At 37.6% G+C, this 27,536-nt stretch overlaps 1 protein-coding gene across 1 annotated transcript; it reads right to left on the bottom strand.

The window, feature by feature from the left end:
* On the bottom strand, window positions 1-27,536 carry CHIC2 (cysteine rich hydrophobic domain 2). The gene is made up of 6 exons (XM_042870440.1): window positions 27,361-27,536; window positions 19,962-20,016; window positions 19,661-19,816; window positions 9,998-10,054; window positions 9,772-9,831; window positions 1-7,039 (listed from the first exon to the last, which is right to left on the bottom strand). Exons 1-6 carry the CDS (start codon window positions 27,477-27,479, stop codon window positions 6,989-6,991), a joined length of 498 nt encoding a protein of 165 aa, XP_042726374.1. The 5' UTR covers window positions 27,480-27,536; the 3' UTR covers window positions 1-6,988.

Genomic DNA, 27,536 nt, shown 5'->3' with positions numbered 1-27,536 from the left:
TAAGTTAACAAACATTTTATTAGTTTGGAATACAGACAACTTAACAACGCTTTAAAAAAATCATATTGGAGTCCATTCCAATTCTGGGTCAGGTCAGGAAAAACAATGCTGATGTATTAAATAATATTCTATAATTCAACAATAGATTAACTTCAGTAATTTAGCAGTTGTGGTTAAATATTCTTAAATACGTGTATTTACAATTGTGCAGCCTTAAAAAGAAGTCCCGTTCTTTCTGTCTTCTCTCCCCAAAGCCCGTGCCCTGTGAACACAGTGCTGGCCTCTGAATTTTAACAACTCTCATCCAGACTTTAAATATTTGAAGAGGAATGTTACGAAAGCAAAAATCACAGCAACCCTATCTTCCTAAACTCTTCATTAAAGGAAATCCTCTGCAGGCTTTATCATCGAGTCCATATAAATAGCAGCTTCTTAATATCCAGTTCTCTGTTAAATTATTGCTTATGCATTTTCTGTTTCATAGATCTAGCACAGATGCAAAATATTTATTTTATTTAGAAGTTTGCCATCTTGAAAGCTACCACCCCTTAAGCGACTCACTTTCTGCTACTGCTTTTTATGTTTAAGAAGTTCTTCCCAAGCAAAGTCTGCAACCTTTTAAAACAAAATGAATTACATTGGGCTAGCACACAACATTTAGGCACCATTTTCTAGTTTATTGTTCTTTTTATGTTTGGAATTAGTTGCGTATTCTCTTTGCCACATTCAGTCTCATATAGAAAGAATCACTTTCCAAATCTCTAAGTGCCCTCCATTTGTTGTTACCCCACTGAACCAAACCACTCATGGGCAAAACTACCACACAGTTAACACACAAAATATCCCAACAAGTTAGAAAGCCTGTTGCAAGCACAGAGGAGCAGAGAGATTTACAGTTGATGAGTGAGATGTGTGCACTGGTACAGTTAAATCAGTTTAAACAGAGCCACTAAAAATATCAGTTATATTGCATCTGGATATCTGACTCCTGTTTTGTTCAATTTCTAAGCATGATCATAAAAAATGGATTCACAAACCTAAAGCACTGTAACAGAAAAAAATCATCAGCTAATTACTAAGTCTAGTTTCCAGCATGAGACAAAGAAACTATCAGTGATATAAACAAGGAGAAAAAGCATGTTTCAGCAAAGCATTTAAGATCCGCTCTCCAAAAATGAGGATTTGTTAATGGCTCCCTTCTCCATAGAACTGAAAACTAACTACAAAGATCTCTTTTAGTTACCTGAACTTAAGCTATCCTAACTGGATGCCACTCCTGGCACTCGGATATACCATCACATGACAGGAGCTGCCTGGGCAAGAAAAGAATTTTCTTTGGGAACAATCAGCCGTGCATTACAGGCCCCAGCCTAGGGAAAGACTGGTCTGCAATCTGTGCAGCTCTCACCAGTGATTCCTTTTTGGTCTGGATATTTTCAACTGAAAGATGCTGAGTTACAAAGTACGCTTGTCTCCCTATCTGCATAATAGCACACTTGTTATAAAAGAACTACAGTAGAAATGAAGACACTTCATATAATTATTGAAATGGACTGTTAGCCTTTACTTAACTTTCATTATTTAATATCATTTCATACGGTTCAAAACTGTTTTCCAATACATACAAAATTTCAAACCTAAACCTCGAGTTCAGTCTTTCATGTGGTGCTTCTTCTAATTTCTGTGTTTCATTAAATTTCCCCTAATGGTCTGCTGTATTTTCAAGAGTCAAGCATTTATTAATCTCTTTCAAGATAATAAATCTTAATGAAATATTAATGAGCTAATTGAAGCAGAAGAATTTTAAATAAATTCAACATTCAGTTAATAAGAGATGTTCTACCCAAATGCCACGTGGTGGAGATGCATACATCAGAACAAGTCAAGAAACAGTTTCATACAAGGACTCCTTTTTAAAAATTTGCAAAAAATCATTTCTAATTCAGCCCACGCTGACTGAAACACCATTGTGAAATAAGTTTAAAAAAAATTCATCAACTACGAAACACTGTTACCAACAGAACAACCTGAACGGATATCTGTAACAAATCTGTAACAAAGAACAACTGCGGGATGGTTTTGGTTGTGGTTTTTTTCTTTTCTTTTTTTTTTTTTTTTTTGTTTTCCTTCTCCCAGTGAAAGCATTTGCTTTCGGGTACTTCTCCCCTTGTGAAATGTTTCTACTTCCCTAGGAATGACACAGTTTCCTCATTACCAGCACCTCCTGATTCATCCAGCCTGAAGAGAGAACTCGATACAGGGAACAAACACAGTAACGAAGGTAGCACCGTTAGAAATAATCACTCTGTCCAAATCAGCGAAAAAAAAAAAGTTCATTTATCCTTATTCAACATACTTTGACATTCAGCAGCCTAATAATACAGGGTAAATAGAGCTCTCATTGCCATATATTGGTAACATTCACAATGGTCATGCATAATACAATCAGAAGTTTACCGGGGTGCCGTTTGCAAGTAAGCCTTCATGCAGATAGGCATTCAGCTCATAAACTCCATTTTCCTATTTCCTATTTAGTCCCTGAGTAGTTAATATTTCTACCTACAATATGGCTATTAAAGGCATTATAACCACCATTACACCTAGTTGTTTGTAACAGAAATGCAATGTGGCTTTAGGAAGAAGCAGCACGGAAATTACAGCAAATCAGTGGTGACAAATAGAGATTGCATTTTTTAAATACTTTGTTTTTGTAAGCAAGGTAGCTGAAAAGCAACATGAGTTATTTTAGTCATGGGTACAAACTAGCCAACTCCTCTTAACCATTCATTAATAAGTCACTACTGTGAACCCAGAGATTCGGGGCTCTGAGACCTCTCTAATTGAGCATTTCCTTCACACAAAATCATCTAGATTGTGACCAAATGTAGGGTCATCAATATCCTTCTTTTAATTACCCAGCAGCAGTGCTTAAAGAACTTAAAAGAACCAGGGATTTTCTTCGCTTAACAAGTCTTTTGCCTCTTCAATTAAAGTGATCTCTAAATTATTCAGAATTCAAATGGTGGCTTTTTGGTGGACAGCTTGCATTATTGCCAGCTGCTCAAAAACTATAAGCTAGGGCTCCCAAAACAGGGGGACTGATTGAAAATTAAGACTCTAGGATGGGGGCTGGGAGGAGGGAATGAAGACAAATTCTTTCCCTTTGACTTCTGCCTTCCAAGCAGTTACAGATTGCATTTTTAAAGCTCTTCCCTGCAACCTTCAGGGCTAGACAATGACTGTTAGAAAAATGAAAACTGACTTCTAAGTAAGCATGTAACTTAAAAATATGTATTTTTTCAGCACATGGTCTTGACAGTTACAAAATAAAAGTGTCATTTAACAAATTAATTTCCAGATCTAGCTTATGTCTAAGTACTGTAAATAAGTTCCTATAATATACTTCACCTGGTTTTGTGTATCATAGGGAATTTTTTAGATTTACTAGAGCTGTTTTTGGATTTGTATACACAGTGTATTAAAACTATTACAGAATGTAACTTATTCCCAAACATTACAATTTCTGGTGAAATTTGCTAATTCCATTTTAAACTTCACATTATAATTATTTATCAAGAGATAAACTCTACAGAATTCTTATATATGGTCAGAAAGAAAGCCCTTCTGCCTCAAAACTTATTTCTAGGTATCACTAAAAGAATAAAAATATATTTTTTAATATTATGTTACAGAATAACTCTTCAATGACTAGCTGAAGGCCACTATTCCTACAAACAATAATTAGCTTTGACAGAGTCAACGATGCCTCTACCAGTAGTTAATCAGGCTAAAGGTGAAACAGACATAATTAGCAACAATCATTTGTTAAATGATTAATACCAAGTGGCTATCTAAATTTCACTACTCGAGGAAATTGGGAATAGACAAGATCTGTAGGAATTGCTGAGTTACCCGAAGCTGAATAGGTTACTCTAATGTAATAATTATTTTAGCAAAGAACAGCCTGTCTTACAAGTCCTACTACAGCTTCTGATCTGCTCAAACAATTTCAACCCTGGTCAATTGAACAAAAACAAGGTAATATGTATTCTTACTGGCATACAAAATAAAATTAAACACTTTAGAAAAAAATATCAAAGAAAAATCCTGTTGACTGCTGCAGGCTTTAAGTAGGAGATTTATTGAAGTTTTTCTTCAGTTCAATTTTTGTTACTGTAATTACTGAATGGAAAGGCATTGTGCTAAAATGCTTGCTAACATTCTTACTAGACAAGGGTACTACCTCAACAGGGAGCAATGCTTTTGAGCTAAACTTATATATAAATGCACTTTTTCAAGTTTTCTGGGTAGTATGCTCAGTCAGAGATATTAATAAGACAAGAAATGTTTTAAAATGCAACTAGTCTACCGCCTTACTGTGGGATTTAGGCTTTTATTTGCTCGAAGCCCTACTTTGGACCCTCTACAAATAGAATTCTCAGAGAGTAAGTGATAGAGAAAAATACAGAAATACCTAACAGCAGATGCACCTAAAACAGATGAGTTCTTAGAAAGCATTACTACTTATGTGGTATTCTAACTAACAAGGTGTTCTCCGCAAATCTTAAAGTCAGACTGCATTCACTGCACTTGCTTCAGCACACATCAATCTCGGAGTGCCTTTAAGAATCAGGTTTGGCAAGGTAGTCACAGTGTCACAGAATACAGTATGGGAAGCCTGGGGAGCAAACTAAGGTCATCGGCTGACACTCAGCTGCTATGCATGTACTGCAAGCCATCGCCAACTTACATCTCTGAGCTAAAGTACTACCAGTAAAAACCTGCCTGCGCTGTCAACTGAGAACACTGATAATAAAATCTAGGCATGGCATATTCAGTATTCACTTTATTGGAAACTGAGACTTCGAGAAATCAATATGCATTTCTGGCCACCAATATTAAACACTAGTTATTATTTAAGTTCATTTTCAACCTCATCCCTGCAACTCCCAACCCCCAGAACCTCAGCTGCCATCAACTTTAAGCTTCTGTCCTCCTTCACAGGCTGAAATTGGTCCGAGATTACAACAATACTTCTGAGTGTAAGAGTGCTGCAGACCAGATTTGTACTAAAGAAGAGGCTGTAACTGATTTTAAATGAAAATAGAAATGAACATTGTAACTAGTTTCTTTGGAAAAAAACCACTGCGGGCCCCAGAAGACCTAGACAGCACAAAAGTGATACTTGTTGATTAAAACGTCACCTTCAGTGAAATCAAACAAACATTTGTAGGCTGTATGAAAAGCATAGCTGAGCTATTTTCAAAGTAAACAGCAGGAATTCACACACAAAAGCTGAGCAATGGGTGGTTTTAGGGAGCTGATACAGAGATATGAATTTAAGAAAACTTAAAAGTTCCTAGACCACTCCCACTATCAAACATTTAGGAACATAATACTCACTGGAGAATATTTTACAGAGAATAAATATTTTGAAGACATAGAAAAATAGTTCACAGCATCAAGGTACCTGTAATATATTACCTTGAAATAAAACTTGTATTTAAAAGATTAAAAAGAGAAAATTACTCTTGTAGTGGTATCAACTTCTCATTCATACAAATATTAAGCAGAGTGTATCTGTTTTTCATATATTCACATTATTGCTTGCTACCACAACTGTACAAGGAAGATATTCATAGCTTACATTAATGTTCATGTACAGTAATTTTAGATACATAAAGCAAACCTTAAAATATAGGTAGCAATTTAGAAAAGCTATGTCTGAAGATATGTACAACTAAGATACAAGCAGAAGAAATAAAATACAACTGGCCTGACCCAAGCAAACATCAAATATCCAGTTAAAAAAAAAAAAAGACTTCGTACTGTGCAGAAAATAAGCTTTGTAAACCAAAAGCAGACAATGAGCAGAAGCAAGGGTGCAGTACATAATTATTTAACATAATTACATTTACACTGCTGACCAGCATACCGTATTTTGATAACTTCTGACATATGGCACCTGCATTTGTACCCAGAATTGTACTATTCAAAATTAGCCCACTAACTTTCTTCTGCTTATGTGGCTTAAAATAAAATTAAAAATGGAAAAGAAAAAAACAAAAAAACAACCACCCTGAAAGGTCTGCCTGGAGAAAAAATTTTTAGTAAAACAATCTTCTGCACCCCTGTACACTGTATGTGTCTGGTAAACAATACAAAAAATGATACATGGCATTAGCCTGAATTAAAACTGCTACATTATAAACCAATATAAAATATTGGTTTACATACTAACATATTGTTGAAATCTTGAATTCTACTAATCAGATGCATGCAATTTGTTCAACAATTTTCTAATACGAGTAATTCTATTTTGCTTTTTTCTTCTAAGTTCAGAACTTCTTCAGAACCAGCTGACAGGACTTCTTCATGAAAAGCACAGAGATTCCTATTAATGCAATGGCGTATGGGTTCCAAAAAGCACAATTTCAAAAGGAACTTTATTACCCTCTTTTGTTGGAAGAAGCTAGCCAATATCCAAAAAGAAATAAAAATATTTACAACTGACTAGTCACTGACAAAAGTTTAGGTAGATCTTCGATGATATTTCAGCACATAAACTAATAATCAAGAGGACTTACACAATGTACAATCAAACAGTTTTGTCATTTGGGGGTAAAAAAAAATACCTGCTCACTTGTAGAACATTTTCAGCTGTGTATTTATAGTAATATATGTACACACGCGCGCACACATAAAAGACTCTCTGAAAATCAAGATACATTAACAAACAGAAGTAGTAAAAGTAATAACTTAAGTAGTAGTTAACATTTGCATGAAATGACTTTGCAGAGTTTGACCAAATGCACTTAGAACATGCTCTTATTAAAACAAATGAACAAACAAAAACAAAACAAAAAAAGAATGGAAACACCACAAGAGTCTGTAGAACCAATGCTATGTCACCACCAGGAGAGCACCAAGCAAGGCACCATTGGAAAGACAACATACTTGAATAAGTCTCTTAAAAATAAATCAAATGCTAATCTGGTCGAAAAATCGGTGTCTTTGGTAAAAATTCTATAAGGATGACCTGCACAAAAAGAAAAAAAACAATATTAAATGGCAGTAGCAACCCTATTGCTTATCACAATGATAATGCACTTTTTTTTTGTTAGTTTTGTTTTATTTTGAAGTCCATCAGGTAATAGTATTTTCAACAGGTGCAGAAATCATATTAAACAATGTTTTGGAGGAAGAAAACCATAACTAGTAAAGAACCAAGAGGAAACAAAAGTTTGTCTGGTAATATTAAACACATCTTAAACTGGAAGAACCAAAAATGTGTGCAACATCCACTTTAAGTTTCATATGCAATTCTCTTGGAAATTGTTTCCACTCAGTATAGGATTCTAAAGGCAAGTCTACACTTCAAAACTCATGCAGAAATTTGTATCAACTACAGAAAAATTTGCATATCAAGCAAACCTGCAAGTGGTTAACAGGAAACCTAACTAATGTTTCTGTATGATCATGCTTCAGGTCCCTATTCAAATTTTAACTACACAGATCCAGTATTGTAAAGTCAAGGATGCAATTCAAGTAGTTATCTTGTTTTATATTTAAACAGAAAGCTCCAAGAAAATATTTAAGTGTGCACTTTCATTCTTCATAAGACTACCAAATAGCACGATGGTTGTATTAGTAAAAAATAAACATTTTTGGTAATATAACTAAAGATTTCATTTACTTGTAAGGGGAGCTTGGTCTTCTATAGAGTTAAAAAAAGAATTTCTAAACATTTTTTTTAATCAAAAAGAATAATAGAATTTGGCTGCGTAGGGTATAAATAAATGCTCCAATCTGATTATGTACAAAAAACAAGAAAAGAAAAAGTATCTCTGATATGACTTATGAGGCCAACTCTTTCAAGAAAATTGAATGGTATATGAATAATTTTAGAAACACTCAGAAGTGGTTTGATATCCTGAGAGCAGAATGCAATGCAAGCAGCTCAAATCCCACTGATGGCTGACACGAGACGACCACTGGGTACTGGAGAGCTCCCGGGGCTTCTGATATTCAGGCAAAGTTTAAAAAGAGCAAGAAGAAAAGCTGGAAGTCTGTGTTTATGCCAAGGAAGCATGACACCTTACACAATTTAGCATCTCCAACAGTGGGCGTAGAACGTGAAGTGAACAAGGCTGCATATTTTGTGTACAGGAACCTAATTTAAAGCACTTGTTTTGAAAAAAATATATATACTTAAAATTAAACAAGAACTACAACATTTTGGGTAGGCTTTATAAGAGACAAGCTAGTTAACCGAAACTAAGGAAATGATATAAGGAGGTTTTTAAAATCTGATTAAACATATCCATAGATTGCACATTCAATGTTTCGTTTCACAAGCTGAAAATAAAATCTCAGACCATCACCCTGTAAAGCTCTACATCTATTCTTACATATTAATGCAAATAGTTCCAATCATTTTAAACTGTATTTAACACAAGAAATGATCATCTTAAAATGCTGCTGAGCCACAGTATTTAAAAACTATCTGTGTATGTGTCATCTTTTGTTGTTCTTTTTAAATTGAATCTGCAAAACAATGGATGAAACAAAGTTTTTCTTCAGAAAAATGAGTCAGAGAACTACAATTCTTAATTAGAGAAACTCAAATTTACTTTGTGAAGTTTGCTTTATGCAAACTTATCTAAAGTTTGTGGAAAAGGTGATACAAAGTCCCTCAGTGAACTGAGTAGTGCTACTCTGCAAAAGAAAAAGGAAATTGAAAATCTTGTTTCAGACTAGAAATCAGATCTAACGTAGAAACAGGGATACAGAAAAAGCTAAAGGGAAAAGGTTAATATAATTTCCTACTATTTAATCAGGCTTTAAATCAATTTTACACGCCTGATAGCTTTGTTGTTTCAAAAAACAGAGTATCATACAACAAAAAATCACAGATAAGTTGGAACTAATACAGTAGATATTTCTCCAAAATTATTCTTTATTTTTTCAAAAAAGTTAACTCCTCCTGTCACCTACTTCCCAGAGTGTTAAATGAAATTCTGCAAATTCAAATAAACCTTACATTTTAGCAGCTTAATTTCACCTTCTCTGGTACCCTCTGTGCAACTCCAAGAGATTTTCAAAATGGAAGCATAAACAGCATCAAGAACAAGTAAGAATGCTGCCAGCTAAAAAAACTGAAATCCCACACAGGACATGATATATTATACATATAAGTTATCACTGTGCATTTCTTAGAAAGGCTCATGTGGTCTCAGCCAAAGACTGGAATTTTGATTTTGAACGCTAAACTTAAAAATATTTAGTGACGTCAATTTGAGATAAAAATACTTTCAAGACACTTGAGATAAGGGGCAGTTAAAACCCAAAAAGGCTACTAAAGGTTTCTTAAGCTCCAACAGCTTAATTGAAAGGTCTTCCATACTTTTAGACTTGATTAGCATCATATAAAACAGCCATATCTGACTTGCTGCGTAACCAAAGTTGTGATTATTCTTTATACAGCATCTAAAATTTCACACTCCATCAGCACATGTTCGAGCTATTTTATCTTGGCAATTAATTTATTATTTTTTAGAACACAGTGAAGCCTTGTTTTCAAGTCATTCATAACTTTATAAATCAGTCCTGCACATGAAACCATGCATCTGTGAACCGTAGAAAATCCTTGCACTCAGGCGATTAAGCTCCTGACACCTTTACTGATTAATAATCACGAAAAGAATAAGATCAGAAGCAAAATAAATGATCATTTAATAGAGAAACTCACAAAACAGCCCTTTAACTTACATATTCCATCATGTTATTCGTTTCACATTTCCTTTTGCTTAGTCTCCAATGCAAGCACAGCTAGACAAGGAGGAAAGAAAAAGAAGAAAAATGAGCTGTATTTTATTGCAGCACACAGACTGGCCCATTTGTCCACCTTTCATATTTTTCGTTCAACAAAAGCATCTGTTTCCATACTGTGCAATTCAAACTCCAACAGTACGAAGCTGCTCCCTGCGGCACTCACCTTGTGGTATAACCTATTGTTTTCCCATTCTAATAACTTCTCAATCGATCTTCGTGTCTGGAAGACAAATGAGAAAGAATTTTACTCTTGAGTGGTTTTAGAAAAACTTTGTTTTGCAGCTGCTTTTGTGTGAAAAGGAGAGAGGTACAGGACAGTGACTGAGTACAGGGTGGTCTGTAGCACTACCAAAACTTCCCTGGTTTTAAAAAGTAACCAGTGGAGAAAATTGCTTTTTATGACAAGCAAATAACTATTGTCAAAATAGCGTAGAAAGATATAACCAGTTTGGAACAAAATCTGTTCACATATATACACCTTCGTAGCAGTTACAGCTTCAAAACCTATTTCAGAAACTTTAACATGACCTAAGCATAAATGCAGGAGCATAGCTCAGTGGTACCAGTGGTCTAAACTTCACTTCTTAGAAAGTCAGTATTTCAGCAGACAAAAGTTGCAAACAGTATTTTACAATGTCATAGGTTGAGTACAAACACGCAGTAGTCCATTTGAGCAAACAAAAACAGAGCCGTTACATTTATGCTCAGATTTTAGGGAGCAAATCCAAAATGCAAAAAGTCCCAGTAACTCACAGAAACAAACGTTAGAAAACCTGTGATTTGCATAAAGAGCAAACCCAGTATTTAGGACTCTAAAGCCAAGTTTGAATGCCTGTCTTTTCCACAGTTGACACTTCAGATAGAGAATTCTGAAATCTGTTTCTTCACAGCTTTTTCAAACCGCACACACAAGCATTAAAGGACTTTCTGCACTGTAAAGTTTCACGGCATTTTGAATATAATTATTCTGTTGTATTTACATTTGAGAAATACATTCTGACATTTATGGTCATTTGACTGCCAAAATATATATACTGCTCAGCTCTAAATGGGATTTGCTACTGACTATGAATAAATAGAGGATAATTCATGGTGCCAGGTGTTAAGATGAGACCAACAGAGCTGCAGGTGCAAAAGGACGGAGCAATGACAAGGATCAAATACAACTTAGTGCAGCTGCAGCTTCCTTACAAGGCACAGAGGGGTGAGGGGAAGGGATGAGAAAGCATCATGCTGCTATTACTACAAAATACAAGTACTGTAAATGAACCTTAACAAATCAAGCAAAATGCAGCCCTGGCAAAAAAGCATGTCTGAACAAAATAAAAATTAGACAACAAGTTATTCATTTCCCATCAAATTCTAACATTTTCTGCTTTTAAACCTCCAGTTACTCTCCAGCATAATATTGTGGTGGCTACAGGGAAGCACGTCTAAGCATGGGCTGCGGTCACGTGATAAAAATTAGATCACTGCCATCCATAAATACTCATTAAACTGAATTTTTATTATTTTGTATTTCAAAAAGCGTAAGTCAAGGAACTATCCAAAGGTGGAGGTGCCAGCGACTAATTTATCACTTCAGTTTGGAACTGAGCGTTTTGGGGGTTATTGTTATTATTATGTTTTTAAAGACAGTGCCCTTTAACAATAATCAGTAGACCTCACTTGTTTCTTTGTAAAGATAGCCTTTTAGAGTCTGCTCTCCTTTTAAATGAAAATAGGGCAGCAGTTATGGTCACACTTTTGTTAATTTAGTTGCCAGTCAGCTCCAAATCAAAAGAAAATAAGGCTGCAGAGTGTAATTAACATTCAGTTCAGTCGTTTTGTCCCTTGTCTAGCCCCCAAGCTTTGTTAAAATTGCCATCTGAATGCTGAAGGCTGTAGGGAAATCGATTTGATTCTAATCGCACCATGAAAAGAACATGATCTAACTGCTTTCAGCCCTCCGTAAATCTGTACTAGGTCTTTAGCACAATGCAACTTCCAATTTAAAAAGCACTGAATGTCTCGTCAATGACTTTGTGAAGAAAAAAGAACAAGGAGCAGACATAAAAATTCCAATAGTTGTTTAAGCATTAAAGTTCATTTGCATCACAGCAAACCTGAAAAGGGCTGACCTCTCAAACCGCCTCTCAGGTCTATGAAGTTGTAGCCTTGACAAGCTCACATTGACAGAGCTCATTGACTCTGAAAGGCTACTCTATCAATGGTGAAAAATGGCAATAGGTTCTACTCTGAGCAGGCATCTGCCTGCCCACCCGCTGCTAAACCAATGGCAAAACCGATTCAAAACCTGAATCTACCTTGTAATCTTCCTTGCCGGGACCTCTTAATAATAGATTAAGATCACTATACAATTTAATTTCATTGTTTGCCCAAAAGAGTGTGAAAAACATCTAAGCTTTTCAAATTCCAATAAAATTACAAATATATTACAATGCACACACATAAATAAGAAACTGATAGGTAGTTATGTAGTATTAATTGGTTGTCTTAAAAAGGAACCCAGTTTAAAGTCATTTGAGCAGCATTAGATAAAAACACATGCAGCCTTGCGACCGTGATCATTTGAGTTCCCAAGGATGCACATCTAAACCCTCCTGTAGTATAACTTGGGATATTCACAGCTCCCAAATCACACCGCATTATATATACTAAAACGTTAATGAAAATTAGACTGTAAATTATTTCTGCAAATCTGAGCTTGGAATAAAAAGAAATGAATTAAGCAGCATCAGACAATTCACTATAGTAAGTTTTCTTCCTACTTGACAGGTGAAAAAAAGCACTTGCACGTGCAGCTTAATTAATCACTGCTCTTGACATCTCAATGATTTACAGTGAGGAGCAGGTGAGGATATACAAAACCAGAAAGAAGCACTTGATTTGAGTGTAGCATTTCCAGCACACCAGGATGACAAGCTTATATATTCTGTCAATGGTATACAGAAAAACCTATACAGCAAATTATTTGTTAGCCACAACAAAAGCACAAATTAAGTGGAAGAGAGACTTGCTAGTGTTAGAAAGATCTAACACTATCCAACTTCTACATTTTTTTTCTAAGAAAACACATTAATATTTGAGCAAAGCTGAAACTGCAATTTAAATATAGTTTTTAGTACACCAATGATATAAAAGTGTACTTTGTAACACGCTCTGTAAAATCGCACGTAGTGTTTAACATTGGCTATACATTTTTGTGGCATAGATCCCTTCAGTCTAGATGCAACCTTTAACGAAAGAATTTTTATTAAATGACTCTAAAGATGTTTAAAGATGCTAATGTAAGACTGTATTCTTTGGATATTCAAACTACCAAAAAAGCCCAAATCAAAATGCAGTTTACCAATTAGTGTTACTCTCAATTAGATACAGTTTTGCCCTGAACATGAAAAATATCAGAAAGACTATGAACTCATCACACAGAAAAAAGGCAGCAATTATTACAAATAGAGTGCCACTTGTACTATCAACCACAAGAGCTTTCTCCTATGTCTTCACAGTGTCTAGTGACGTTAGGTTGCAGTTCCAGATGCAGTTATGATCTGGACTGCAAGGCTGTACAGACATAAGGCTCCCTGCAGTGCGTAACCTGGAATATAGACACTGCATCACGCAGTACTAGCAAATGAGTCAAAGCTCCTCCACCTCATGCTGTAACCCAACGAATGACTAACGTAATGTTAAACAAGAGGTCTTATGTGATACCCAAGTTGTGCTCATTTGAGTAACTCCCTACGATTTAAGTGAAGAAACAATACAGACGGTGACAACACTATTTATCATTACCAGTTTTATTCAAAGGTGTCTGGAAACAGCAGAAGAATCTCCCCTTAAGTGCATTTGATCTCAATCTGAAGACTTCCAACATTTATGCAAATGTAGTGTTATGTTAGTCCCATAAACTGCACATGGAGATTTTCAAATACAAAATCTTACCACAATCAAGTACTAATAATCTCAAATACTGCTTTGAAAAAATAAACATACTTTATGCTCAAATTTCTCAATGCAAGGAGACCAATTCAAGAAACTTTTTGTAATGGTCATACTGCCCAAATTTCAAATACATCTCAAGGAAAATAAGCTGAGAATCCTATCAGAACTCTGACCTCCACCATCTCCTTTCATTCAAAGGAAAAAAAAAAAAAAAAAGATAGAAGTAGGAATGAATCCCTGTTAATTTTCCAGACAAAGATATACTGGTCTACAAAATTCACACCCAAGTAATTTAGTTATCACCTCGATAGTGAGGTTAACCAAGTCACACAGTTGTATGCTCACTTTCAACAAGCCAGAATGTCCCTAAACCACCTCTCGCACACACAAATGCTTTCAGAGATTTAATTCTTTCACAAAGAGTTTGAAAAAAAAAAAAAAAAAAAAAAAAAAAAAAAAAAAAAAAAAAAAAAACACTAAAAGTGTGGGTATATAGTTGACACTCAGGCAATATCAAGTATCTATTAACAATATTTGTGTGAGAAACGTAAAAACATACTGTAGACAGAGCTTAGATGGAGGAGGTCTTGCTATGCTGTCACACAGCATGTTGCTTCTAGTATTAAAAACCCTTCTGTAGAGTTTGTAATGTGTGGACTGTGAAAGAAGTCTAAACAGCTTCAAGTTCTATATTAGTGGCATGAAAATACCAATATTGTAATCAAAACATACATAACTGAACTACAAGTATCTTGATAGAGGTTTGAAAAGCTGTCTGTTAGATCACATTAGTGCACTTTGCACAACCTTTCCTGTTGGCAGCTAGGATGCTTCTTACAAGCTTAAGAGTGTGTACTCATATCAGAAGTAACTGTACTAAGAAAGTGAGTGAAACCCATATACATATATTGAATAAAATCTGGAAACAAATGTAGCAGTTCTGGTGGAAACTTCCTGCTATGGAAAAGTCTTGTAGTGAAAAATTTTGACCTTGGCAAAACTAGCAGTATTCCTTTGAGAAGGCCTAACTGTGAAGTGCATAAACATTTCTTGAACAGACATATATTGACTCAATCCCTGAAGCATCAAGATGATAACTAATATTGTTACTCCAAACTCAAATTGGTAAACGACTTAATTCTTGCATTCCAAAATGAAATTCCATCTCTGAATCTGCCATTAAACCCACAAATCTCCTTCCCTCCAAATAGATTTAATTCTGGGCACGATAAAGGCATTCACCTCCTGCTGAAGGACACCCTCACAGAAAGGGCCACACGGAACATGGAAGGTAGAATTGACCACAGCAGGGATGAGAACAGAACAGAATCTACCAAATAACTAATCTGGTGTTGTCCACTGTGAGAAGTTATAAACTGAGTGCAGATTATTAAAATTCTACCTCCATCTCCCCTTTCAAGATTACAAAGATGTCAGTTTGGATCTTGATCATTTATTTCCAAAGTATCTAGTAACATGCTACAGAATATAGTTCAGGGCCAGAGTAGGTGGAGAAACTCAATGATCTCAGGTTACAACTGTATTAGGAAATGAAGCTGTGCCCAGAAACTTTCCCATTCAGTTGAAGCCAGCTGGCAGGGAAGAGCTGACATCTCCATCAGTAAGTTTTCGTAACTTCCAAACCACCCATAGTGTCTGAAGCACCCTGACAATGCCTAGAAATCGTTACACAACAAATTGTTACACAACACAGGACCAACACCTGCCACAGACCTTCCTACGAGTACAAGTTATAAAGCTCCAATTCCTAGGAACACTCCCAGGCTTCAATTATTAATAGGAAGCCTTTGATTCTTGCTGTTACGATTATCTAAGGGCAGGGTCAAAGAATGGAAGAGAAACTACATGAGAGGCAGCACAAAGCAACAAAACAACTTCAGAAGGCCCTGCAAAATCCAGCATGCACACTGAAGATCCTTCTAAAAGGAACAGTCTCTAGCATCCTGCCTCTCTAGGACTGAACCAGAAGATCACAGAATCATAAGTGTGCTGATCCTGTAGATAATCAATTAGCTGGGAAAAAAATAAACATTGCTACATTAAAATTCAGATTTTTCCATCAATACCATCACTGTTCCAAATTCAAAAAAATAAGTTAATAGGGAACAAAATGAACAGTAACTTGTCACTTTCCACATGCATTCGGTACAATAGAAGACTTATCATCTCCTGCAGTCTTCTCTTTGTAGGAGAGTTGTCTCATCCTTCAGAATCAATACCAAAAAGGAGACGATTTGAAAAAACTGTGTATTAGGCGCATACAAATTCTTCTTTTAAAAAGTTTCACTAAACTGGCTAGACCCAATATAAATTTTGCATGTTTTCTGGTTAGAATAAACAAAGAGGTTAAAACTTTCCAGAATCTTCCAAATTAAATTACAATGTGAGCTTATAAGAAAAGAGATTCTAAATAGAAAAAAAAAAGCAGCACCTTTTGTTTTATATGATTGTCCCTTGAAACTGTTTGGAAAAGTATTACCACATCAGAGCATCTCTAGTGTCAAGTTCCTGGCAGGTATGCAGAGAAGAAAGTCTTTTTTTTCTTCAATTGTGTAAATAAATGAATTGTATTAAAAACAGCAATAAACAGAACTAATGTGGTTTATCACTATCACCCATAAATTTAATCCTGCATCTCTACTGCGTGTTTAATTTAATCAGCAGTTTGGAAGTTGTAATTAGCTTATGTTTATACAGCACTCTGAAGATGTAAACTGCTATGCAAGTGGCAATTAATAACAGGGTTTAAGCAGCATTCATCAGCTTTGTTTGAATTCAAAAACAAACAAGCAGCTCATAAAAGTATTAGTACAGATTGCTCTTAAATATCTCATCTATTCATTTTAAGAGACTGCCTATGAACCTCTGAAACATGTAATTTACATGCAGAACACTATTAAGAAATCTAGAGGTACGGCAATTTTATCATAGCTTTCACTATTACAGTTTCTCTTGAAACCATTTACCCCATTTACAAATCGAGAACAACAGCACTTAGTACTGAAATGACTGTCAATTCATTTGAAAAAGTGGCTCCAAATGGTCACCTCAGCCTGTACACATTTTTGAATTATAACTCATTATGTCATTCTTTTTTATTTAAAGAAAAAGACTCAGACTTACTGTCCACCTGTACAACCTGGAACTTGTCCCAGGAAGGATGGTACAATCTGTGTATAACTGCTGAAGATCACTGACAATCTAGATCTGCAAATAAGGAACTGTACTTCCTGCAATTTTCTTGCAGCTTTTATTCATCTAAATCCAATCAAGACCACATTAAAGGAAAGAGGCAATAAGATATTTAATCAAATTAAACATTTATTCTACTGGTGAAGAGTACCAGGCTCTTTCTCTAATACCTCACTGCAAAAGAAGAAAGGCTTGCAAATGCCTGTGATTTAAAAAACTCCTGGTTTGAAGGACTTGCTGCTCTAAGGAGACAAATCCATAACTTAATTTTTACACAAATGCACAAAAATAAGCACATATTCCCATTATACAAATAGTCATTCAAAGTGTGTAGCTTCAAAATAATTTACTTTTGTGATAGCATTCAAATATTAGAATTCAAAAAGCTATTGTAAGCAGTAAGGAGAAAATAAAAAAGAATTACTGTGACTAATTCAAAATTCTGATGAAAGTGCCGTTTTCATTTCATCAAGCCTTTCTCAGCCAGATCCAGGATTAAGAGTTTCAATTTGGGAAAGCACTCCTGTATTAGTCAGTTAATTAATTCTCCTCTATATTATAGTCATCAACTCACCCAACTGAGTTCCCAGCTCTTCACCTGATAGACAATAACCCTTTAAACAGACATCTATATGTTGCATTGCTGATACAGACAAGTGATGTTGTCACATCTGACTTAAAGGATTTTCATTCCACAGCAATAATCAAACAGCCTGAACGCATGTATTCAGTGCTATCACAAAGGCTGCAGGTATCATGTCTAGTGCCACTATGCCACTCACAGTGGCACAACAGTGTTCAAGCAGCTGAGACCTACCTTTAATTTCATCAGGTTCTAAGCCTGTAAGTCCAGCATGAATCACCCACCTTCAGTGCAGGAAAAGCTGTGGAATTCCTTAAGTAATACCTTCTGAACTGTGTATCCATGCATTTTTTCCAGATTTATCCTTCTGAAAGAGAGCTTACCAGAACTCCCATCCCAAGCTAACAACAACGGAAGCACTCCTCTGTTGCTTCACTGGGTTCCTGCACAGAACCTCTTTCCTCATACTACAACTCTGTTTCCTGGCCCCAGATACTATAAGCCCTTACCTTATTTTCTGACTGTTAAACACTGCATTAAGAAGTTGATTACTAGCGACTTTCAGTACTGGATTCCAAGATATCAGCCTCCTCCTCCCAAAAGCAACATTACTTTCTACCACCAGATTACATTTTTAACAAACAGAGCTAGACTTCAAATAGAAAATAGTTATCTCTGCAAGCTGGCTAGGTCACCAATCTACCTGTTGAAGTAATCAGCTGATTTCCTGCGGCAGACTTTCAGGATGTAGATATATGGTCATCCTACAGGAAACTCACTAGTTCATAGCAACTTAAAGGTACAAAACCAAGGGCTTGAAATAATTCAAACTGAAACTGTATCTCTCCATGGACTCCAATATTACCAGCAGGTTATTTTGCATACAGTTAAAACCAGTTTAAAGTAATCCCTCCAAGAAAATACTCATTAAGATTTACACAAAAAAATTAGACAAAAGAAATATGCACTGGTTTTATTATGCTCTATTCTTCTTGTTTGCTTTCAGTACCTGGGGGTTTCAGGAGTTCAGACATAGCTTTTACAGCACATAATGGTACTACCAATACTAAAACTACAAAGCAGCTTGCACAGCTTCTGGTTTTAGCAGCACCACATGCTTGAGCAGGTGTGCATTTGTGCAGGAGCCTCCATCTGAAAATGCTTGATCAATATTGAAAAGATGAGCAAATAAAATTATAATATAAATATAAATTATAATATAAATAAATATAATCACATTGCAGAAGCATATAATCACTGTCAACCTCAGAGCACTGATTTACGGACTGCAAAATGAGGTCTGCTGTCAAGAAAAGCACGAAGGTATTACACAAGATGGAATACACACAAGCATCATCATGAACTTGAAAGCATTACAGCACCAATATAAGGAGAGGATGGTGATGCACAGAGACTTCTCGCAAAGAAGTGAAATCAGATGAGCCAAAGTTTTTACACACGTGAAAACAGAAGAGATGGGGAGGGTTGCAAAATTACTTGTGGAATAAGGGAGGGGAAAAAAATCAGACACATGCAAGAAGCTTCTGTTGTGAACAATACACTAAGAGACACAGACAAAACACTAATTTCTAGCTGTTGATGCAAGAAGAAATATCTTATTCATCTACAGCTTGGAAGGAAGATAAAACAATCTTTAAAAAAATTATTTGTAAATGCAAGCATATGGCTACTTAGGTCACAGTATAATTAGAAACTCCTCACATACTCTTCACAACAAACAATGTCCAATTCTGATGATCCCAAACAGAGTATCACAGAGAAGCTATTAAAAGTGCTCAGAGTTATCTCTGTAACAGTAAGTGCTGCACAGTACACAGCTCCAGCAGAGACACTGCTAAACTATGAGTCACTGAGTTGTAAGCTCAGCATTCTCACTACCGTCTACTTTAAGTTGTATGACAGACAACAGGGATTAAAATGTATGAAATCAAACTCATCTTCGTAAGCAGAAGTATGCTTTATTAAAGTTGACATGGAAAAAAAAGAGGATATGAGAAATAAGAGAAAAAAAAGAACAAAGCCAATACAATTCTGACTACCAAAAATAAGAACAGTTCAACTTACTCTTTTACTGAGGCAGATAACTGGCCACATACTACAACCTAAAGTGCAGCAGCAGCAAAGGCATCCACAAAGTAGCCATCGTACATTAACTGGAAGGTTCTTCTTAAGACAACTGTTAACTCTACTGATGCTGGCTTTAAATTCTTCGGGTGCAACCTACAAGAAAAAGCAAAATACTTATTACCACAGCAGTGTGATTTATTACTCTTGGAGTGGACCACAACTTAAGCTTTTGCTTTTATAATAGCAAAAGTCTTAAATCAAATTCTAATTTATTTTTTTTTTATTCACAGATACTCACCTTCCCAGTTAAAGATGAAGGAAATTCTGCTTCAAATTTGTTGCTTAGTCCAAACCTGAAAAAACACAATGATACTCATACCAGAATCATAAATAACCCCAACCTATGACACCCAAGCTACGAGCACCCGATATGAACCCAAAGAACAGCATCAATTTATGGAAAAAATTGTTTCCTAAAGGTAATTACTAAATGCTATCCTAACAGGCAGAAACACAATCATAAACAGTCTGGAATTCACTTTGCCTCCAGCCTCTTTTAAAGATCCGTAGACACTGTTGACTCTTCCTTAAACTCAGCAAAATCTTCATAAGCAACAGTATAAATATGAAAAATTAGAGGTATTTAAGAGGAGAGAAAGGTAAGGTCATAGTGCAAATCTTCCGACTCCACCCAGTACAGATGCATCTTGAAGAAAAGCTCATTCAGCAGGATCTAAATGGAGTAACACCAAACTGTTCTAAGCATAAAAATGGATTCAACAACACCTTGCTTATTCAGAAAAAAAAAAATTACTAGTTTACTGGATGGTATTTGCTGTTCTCAAACTTACTAAACACAGTTTAAGCGCTAACTTGAAACAAACAAACATCCGTATCAATTGAGAATGGAAAGCTATGAAAAACCTGATATGGACTAGAATTTCTGGCTGACCTGGGTCATGGAAGATCTCAAGATTATGAGTTTCACCTTGACTTAAAAAAAATAAAAAGACAGAAAAGCCTGCTTGTTTTCTATCTTACAGGTGGCTGACAGGGTTCGTGAATGAAAACATCTCAAATAAAACCTGAATGCTTCCTGGCATCCAGTCTAGGTTGCAGCTAAGGGACTCTACAGCCTGAAAAAGGTGATAACAAAACTGTATGACAAGCTACTAATTTGGAAAACAACACTCAGGTCAAAATTTTATTTGCAATTAACAAGTTCCTGAATACAAACCAATGCAGATTTATCACCAAAGCTACAAACCAAATCAGACATTAAACTACTCAAGACTTCAATGTTGACAGCAAGACCAGTTACTCAGTTGTGCTCCAGCTAACTTGAGCCCTGACAGTTGACTATTTTAAATAAATTTTTTGAGAATACATTCACTGAGCAGCTGGGTATTCCTCAGGCAATATTAGAGTGCTCTGCTTGCCAATGGACAAATGTGTCCAAGTACGTAAGCGGACAACGGGCAGTTAAGTGCTACACCAATGGAAACGCACTGCAGACACACCTCACAAAACCAAGTGAACAAAAAATGGCACATGGACTTACATAAGAGGTTCTGAATCTTGGGAAAGCCAATGTAAACTATGCTTACATGATGCTCAACTTAGTTCGGTAGCTACATCTCTCAAGGCATGATTCTCTTAAAACATGAGCTCAACAGCAGCAGCCATGAAAAGTAGTAAGGAAAGACTAGGAACCATTAGCTAGACAATTAAGACCACAACATAGGGCATCATTTTGACTCTCCAAAAAACCCTTGTATGCCCACATGTTCAGTATAGGTTGTTCTTCTGGCATCTACATCTCATGGAGAACTTGGAGTTAAGAGAAAGCAGAGAGAAGGAAGACTGATATAACTACGGGAGTAGAAACAGGTGCCTTACAAGACCGTGAGGCTGACATTAACTTGGAAAACAGAAGGATGGGGGGAGGTTATGGGACCAAAGTGCAAAGATTCAGGAAGAGAGTGGTTAAGGTCAATGATCAACTCTTAATCATCAAATCCCACAACAGAGGGCTGAAGCCGGCACGAGACTGGTTCTAAACAGATAAGACAAGAGCTTCTTTAAACTGCAAGTAGTAAACTTCTGGGTTTATTCCGACTTGAGATTACAGAGGCAGACTGTGCCAACAGATTTTAAGACAGATTAGACAAATTCCCAGTCAAACAAGCACTAAAGGAAAAAGATGTTAAAGTACACATTACCCCTACACAGCTGTGGAGGCCAGAGACTACAGGGCAAACAGATGCCAGGAACAAGTAGGGTTGCACACAGCCTCTAAGCAGCAATGTCCATTGCCACAGTTTGCAAAAGCATGCCAGAATAGATAGCTTATCAATTTGATGCCATAGGTAACCCCTACATATGTTCTTCAGAAGTTAAAAAAGTCACAGTCCTGCCACTTGACAGAACACAGTACCTGACTTACACCTAAGTCACCTAACACAGCGGAATACTTTAAGTAGAATGGCAGCTCTGCAATTCCTACAAATCCCTCAAAACTGAGGAATTAAATTGAAACTTAACTAGAGAAACGTAAGGCAAGTTTACCACTTCAACACAGAACACACACACACAAATTCTTACTACAACTCCACAACAGAAAGTTCTGTGGAATACTCTATGTCAGGAAGACCTTCTACATTTCCCCAAAATCTTGAGTGAAATCAAGCACCCAGACAAAGATTATGTCAGAAGCACCACACCCTATCAGTTAAGCTACTTATAATTGCCAGTAGGCTGAAGATGAAACCAATTGCTGAAAAAAATCTCACATATCCACACATTTCACGTGCAGCCACACCTGGTAACACCATTCTAACACATAATAAGTCCATCCACTCAATAGAGACATGTTCTCCCTAAAACAACTCATCTTCAAAGAATGAATCACAAAGCAATCTTCATGTACCTGATACTTCAACACCCAGAAAAGATTAAATATGAACTCAAACAATAGAGGAGTGGCCAGCTGTAAGGATAATTCCATTCAAAGCAACTCTTGTTCCCAAGAGGAAGTGAGGCTGAGCCTTGTACCAAGAGATGCCAAGGAAAGTCTTTACCCCGAGGCACAAGCAGGTAAAGCAAAAGCCCAAGTCCCCCTGTTCTCAGTGAAATCACAAAACAACATAATTGCAGTTTCATGCTGAAGTTTGGTTGAGAAATCAGCAGAACAGAAACAAGGCTTTTTTATAAATGCACGATCCAAAAGTATTTAAATACTGACAGCTTCAAACATTACAGCGTTGTGCCTGACAAAGACAATCCAACTCAAAAGCTGCAGTGTTATCTTTAGTCTTTTAGAATAAAACATCAGTATTTAAAGTAGACAAAATATTTTTCCCCACTCTCCCACTTGGAAACAGTCACACTGCCTCAGTATGACTGTAAATTACTTCAAGTGCAGCTTTCTAGCACGGAAACTTCTGACCAATACAGATGCACTTTGATAAAGCTACAAGCAAATGAGACTAAGGTTCAGTATTCAAGATTTGTGGCAATGTTTAATACATGTTGGGATAGCTAAACTGAAACATCAAAGCTAGCCAGCTACCAATAGCACTCTGAGCTTTCTATTTTACAGTTGCCACATGTAGGTGGTAAAAACGATGACTCCATACTTCAAATGCTTTGGTAAGTAAATGATATGATCCCAGTGTTATCTCTGTTGACTGCATGCTATAATTTGGAAATTAAAAGATTAGGAACTACACATAACACTGCTACAGTTTCGCTGTAATGACACAGGAAAAAGCTGCAAAAAATGTCTTAAAATCACTTGAAATAAAATTCCAGAGCTGCATTTCCTCAGACAGCTGTCCTCATGTAGCACTAAGTGTATTTTGTACAATGCCCCATTCTCAGTAAAGCGTACCTTCCTCTGCTTGCTCTATGCCCTTTCTTATTTCATACTATGACCTCCATGTTTTCAACACATCCACGCACACCTTGTGCATGAGCACTTCCTTTAACCTTCCTGGAACCTGAAAAAGTGTTTCTTGAACATGTTTCTGCTTGAAAGGCATAGCTGAGTTCCTCCCTTGTTTACACTGGGGAGAAAGAAATGGTGAGAGGTGCAATCTTCAAAGGAAAAAAAATTACAGTATAGAGCTCAGCCAACATACAACTTTTTCGCAGGCTGCAGCTCTGATCTTCCTAACACGTAAAACTGATAGGCATTATCTTCCTCCTCTTTGTCATCTCTTATTGAGACACTAAACCATTTTTTCCATTCTTCTCATCTATCACAGAATCATAGTTGGAAGGGACCTTTAAAGGTCATGCAGTCCAACTCCCCTGCAATGAACAAGGACACCTACACAGCTAGATCAGATTGCTCAGAGCTCCATCCAGCCTGACCTTGAATGTCTCCAAGGATGGGGCATCCACATCTCTGGGCAACCTGTTCCACTACTTCACTACCCTTATGGTAGAAAACTTCTTCCTTATATCCAATCTACATCTCCCCCCTTTTAGTTTGAAACCATTTCACCTTGTCCTATCACAATAGACCCTGCTAGAAAGTCTGTCACCTTCTTTCTCATAGATCCCCTTTTAGATAATGAAAGGCCACTATCAGGTCACTCCAAAGCCTTCTCTTTTCCAGGCTGAACAGCTCCAACTCTCTCAGCCTGTCCTCAAAGGGGAAATGTTCCATCCTTCGGATCAATTTTGTGGCCCTTCCCTGGACACTCTCCAGGTCCATGTCTCTCCTGTACTGAGGACTCCACATCTGGACACCACACTTCAAGAGAAGTCTCACGAGCACAGAGCAGAGGGGTAGGGTCACTACTTTCTACCTGCTGGCCACACTCCTGATGCAGCTCAGGACAAGGTTGGCTTTCTGGGCTGTGAGGGCACATTGCTGGCACGTGTCCACTTGCTATCCACCAGTTCCAGCAAGTCCTTTCTGGGCTTCCACACGTTCACAGCTCTTACAAAATACATACAGATTCCACACATCTTCACACTCTCCCATGCATGATTCTTCCATTACCCTCTTTTTCACTCCCATGAAAATTTATTTTTGAAGGTTTTGCCCTGCCACAAACAGTTATATTGCATCAACACAAGAAGTGCTAAGATGCACAGCACAGAAAGGCATTCAGAAGCACATCACAACAGCTCTCTATCAGTCTGGTGCTGCAGAAGACAACTAAACCCAACCTTACTAGCTAAAACAGCCTCTGGGATAAGGCATGTATGTCTCAGCTGACCAAGGAACGGGGAAGCCCAGAAAAAGTCACTGAAAACACAGTAAGATAACATCTATCACAAATATTCTCTTAGCGATTTCAGACTCATCCTGAACCTCTCCTTCCACCCCAACAAGATTCTAGGGGAAAAAAAAAAGTGTGAAATACCCTGGATTTTTCAATTCAGTTAACTAATGTAAATAATATTCTGTATTCTCTCAGCTCTCAAGGTTCTTGTCACTAGAGATCTCTTCAAGAAAAAAAAAATCCACCTCAAATACTACTACTGAGTACCAAAATACCTAAATTTTGCTGGTGTGAAAATGACTTACCTGAATATTTAAAAAACAATGCTTTTACAAAATACGTATAGGATTGCGTGCAGCATGCTCCAAACAGTGAATTTAAAGTGGATTACTCTTAGCATCAAACGAAAGTTCCAAAATTGAAGGCAAGGCCTTCATACATTTTATCTGGATAATATTTACCTGAATTCTTTTGACTGTCTTTTAACTACTTAGCTTAGAAAGGATTCTCACACATTTCCACTATCTGTTGGATGAAATTGAGTAATAGTAAATGCCTTTCTGACATTAATTTGTAGTCATGAAAATGACATATTTCAAACAAAACATTATGACTCCTATAGAAGATCAGAGGATATAACAGAAGACAACAAAAAGGAGAGCATCTATTTAAATACGCACACAGCAAAATCAGTCAGCACCTCTTTAAACAACAGTCAGAGACAGATCAATCCAGCATTCACTTTATTTAACCACTGATTTTTTTTTTTCCTTTTTTTTTGGCCAGACCTTCAAAGCACATATATGCTTTTATACCACGCAAAACAAACTAATTAGACACGTACACTTTGACCTATTTCTTAAATTCAAGAAGCGAGTGTCCTGACAGTGATCTAAGTACTAGTAATAAGCTTCTCATCCACTAGGAAAAATGTCATAGGCTGCGGAAAGGTGAAAGGGGCTAGCACTATTCAGGGAACTGTTTGTGCACCCAGTGCAATAAAAAAAGTACATTAAGATCCAATTGCATGATTTTGGAGGTCCATGCTCACATATCATTACTCATCCAGAAGCTACAGAACTAATATTTTGAGGAAGGTGTTACAGCTATGAGCTAGTGATCATTAATAAACAATTAATGAGGCAGCTATCCTTCAGCCACGAAGTCCATACCAGTCACAGACACGGTATGCAAGCTTCCTCAGGGTTTTATTAACGGATCTCACACAACCTGTCTTCATGTACTGGAGAAGAAACCAGTGCTTGCCTCAATTTCAGTTCTTGATACATTTCCATCCGTCAATAAGACAACCATCCACATTCTTGATCTGCTCACCAGAAAAAGATCAAGGCTACCAGCTTATTTTCACAGATGGCAAACAGCCACTGGATGACAAAAACATCTCGATCACAACGGAGTGAAATACAAAGTCATACACTGAATATTTTGGATACATTTCCCTTCAGTGGGCTTCACAGCCTCCTGCCCACTCCACACCCTCCCAAGCTTCTAAACCTCTCTGTCTATCACATCTTGTTTCCTGTTTATAGCCATCTGGCAATCTCCACCATCTCGTCGTCAGCATTTCATAATATCAATCAACTATAGCAGTGATGAATCAAAGCACCACCAAACTATTCCAAAGTTAAACCCAGATTTTTGGACAGGGCGGTATATGGAAATCAGCAGAGGTCAGGGGAGTCAGAGAAGTAGAACACAATACCTTCAACTTTGATGCTTCTGCTGCAAGGCTAGTCCTGATGAACAGTTAAAATATACTTTTTTAATGCATATATATAAGTTTGCCATGCAGTGCTTTGTCTCTAGGTTGCTATTTCAGTACCTGAAGCTGGAGACAACCTTATACTTCAGCAGCGTGAGCCCGATGGAACCAACTGGAGGAAAGTCACCCTCACCTGTTTAATTATTGAGAAGCCCCACGCCAACTCACAGCGTTAGCGCCAAGGATATTTGCAAACCAAAACTCGCAGCACCTCCCGTGTCAGACAAAGTGAAACCACGTGCACCCACCTCAACCCAACCCCACCGCAGAGATACCCGTGTGTCCCGGGGCTTCTTCCGCCCCCCCCCAGAGCCCTCGGGGCGGCCCCACGTGGCCGCGGACGGGCAGCGGGCACGCAGACAGCCCTGCGGCGCGTTCCCGATCCCACACACAGCCCCACGCACCTGACTTCCTGACACCTCACCGCTCCGGACCCGCGCTTCGCATTCCTCTCTTACTCACAGCCTCGCATCCTCCTCGCCTCCCCGCAGCTCCCCGCTTACCCGCGAGTCCCGGGCGACCCCAACTGGCCCCAAGCCGGCACCGGGACAGCGGCTCCGGCCGCTGTCCGCAGCCCGGCCCGCCGCCCGTCCCCCGCCTGCCCCCGGCCCGCCCCGGCCTCCACTCGCCTCCCGCCCAGGCACCCGGCGCGCAGGCCCCGGCGCGGCCCTTACACGGTGACATGGCCGGAGCCGCGCACCACCACCGGGTCGGGAGAATACTTGAGGAGCTGCTCCTCCAGCGCTCGTTCCTCGTCCTCCTCCTCTTCGTAGATCTCATCGAAGTCCGCCATGGCCGGGCCCGGGAGGGGGAGGTCGAAACGAGGAGCCGAGGCGGCGGGCCCGGCGGG

The sequence above is a fragment of the Lagopus leucura genome, unplaced genomic scaffold (assembly GCF_019238085.1).
Source record: "Lagopus leucura isolate 7727_CA_CO unplaced genomic scaffold, USGS_WTPT01 Super-Scaffold_100004, whole genome shotgun sequence".
NCBI classification, from domain to species: domain Eukaryota; kingdom Metazoa; phylum Chordata; class Aves; order Galliformes; family Phasianidae; genus Lagopus; species Lagopus leucura.
This window is presented reverse-complemented; position numbering and strand designations above follow the sequence as displayed.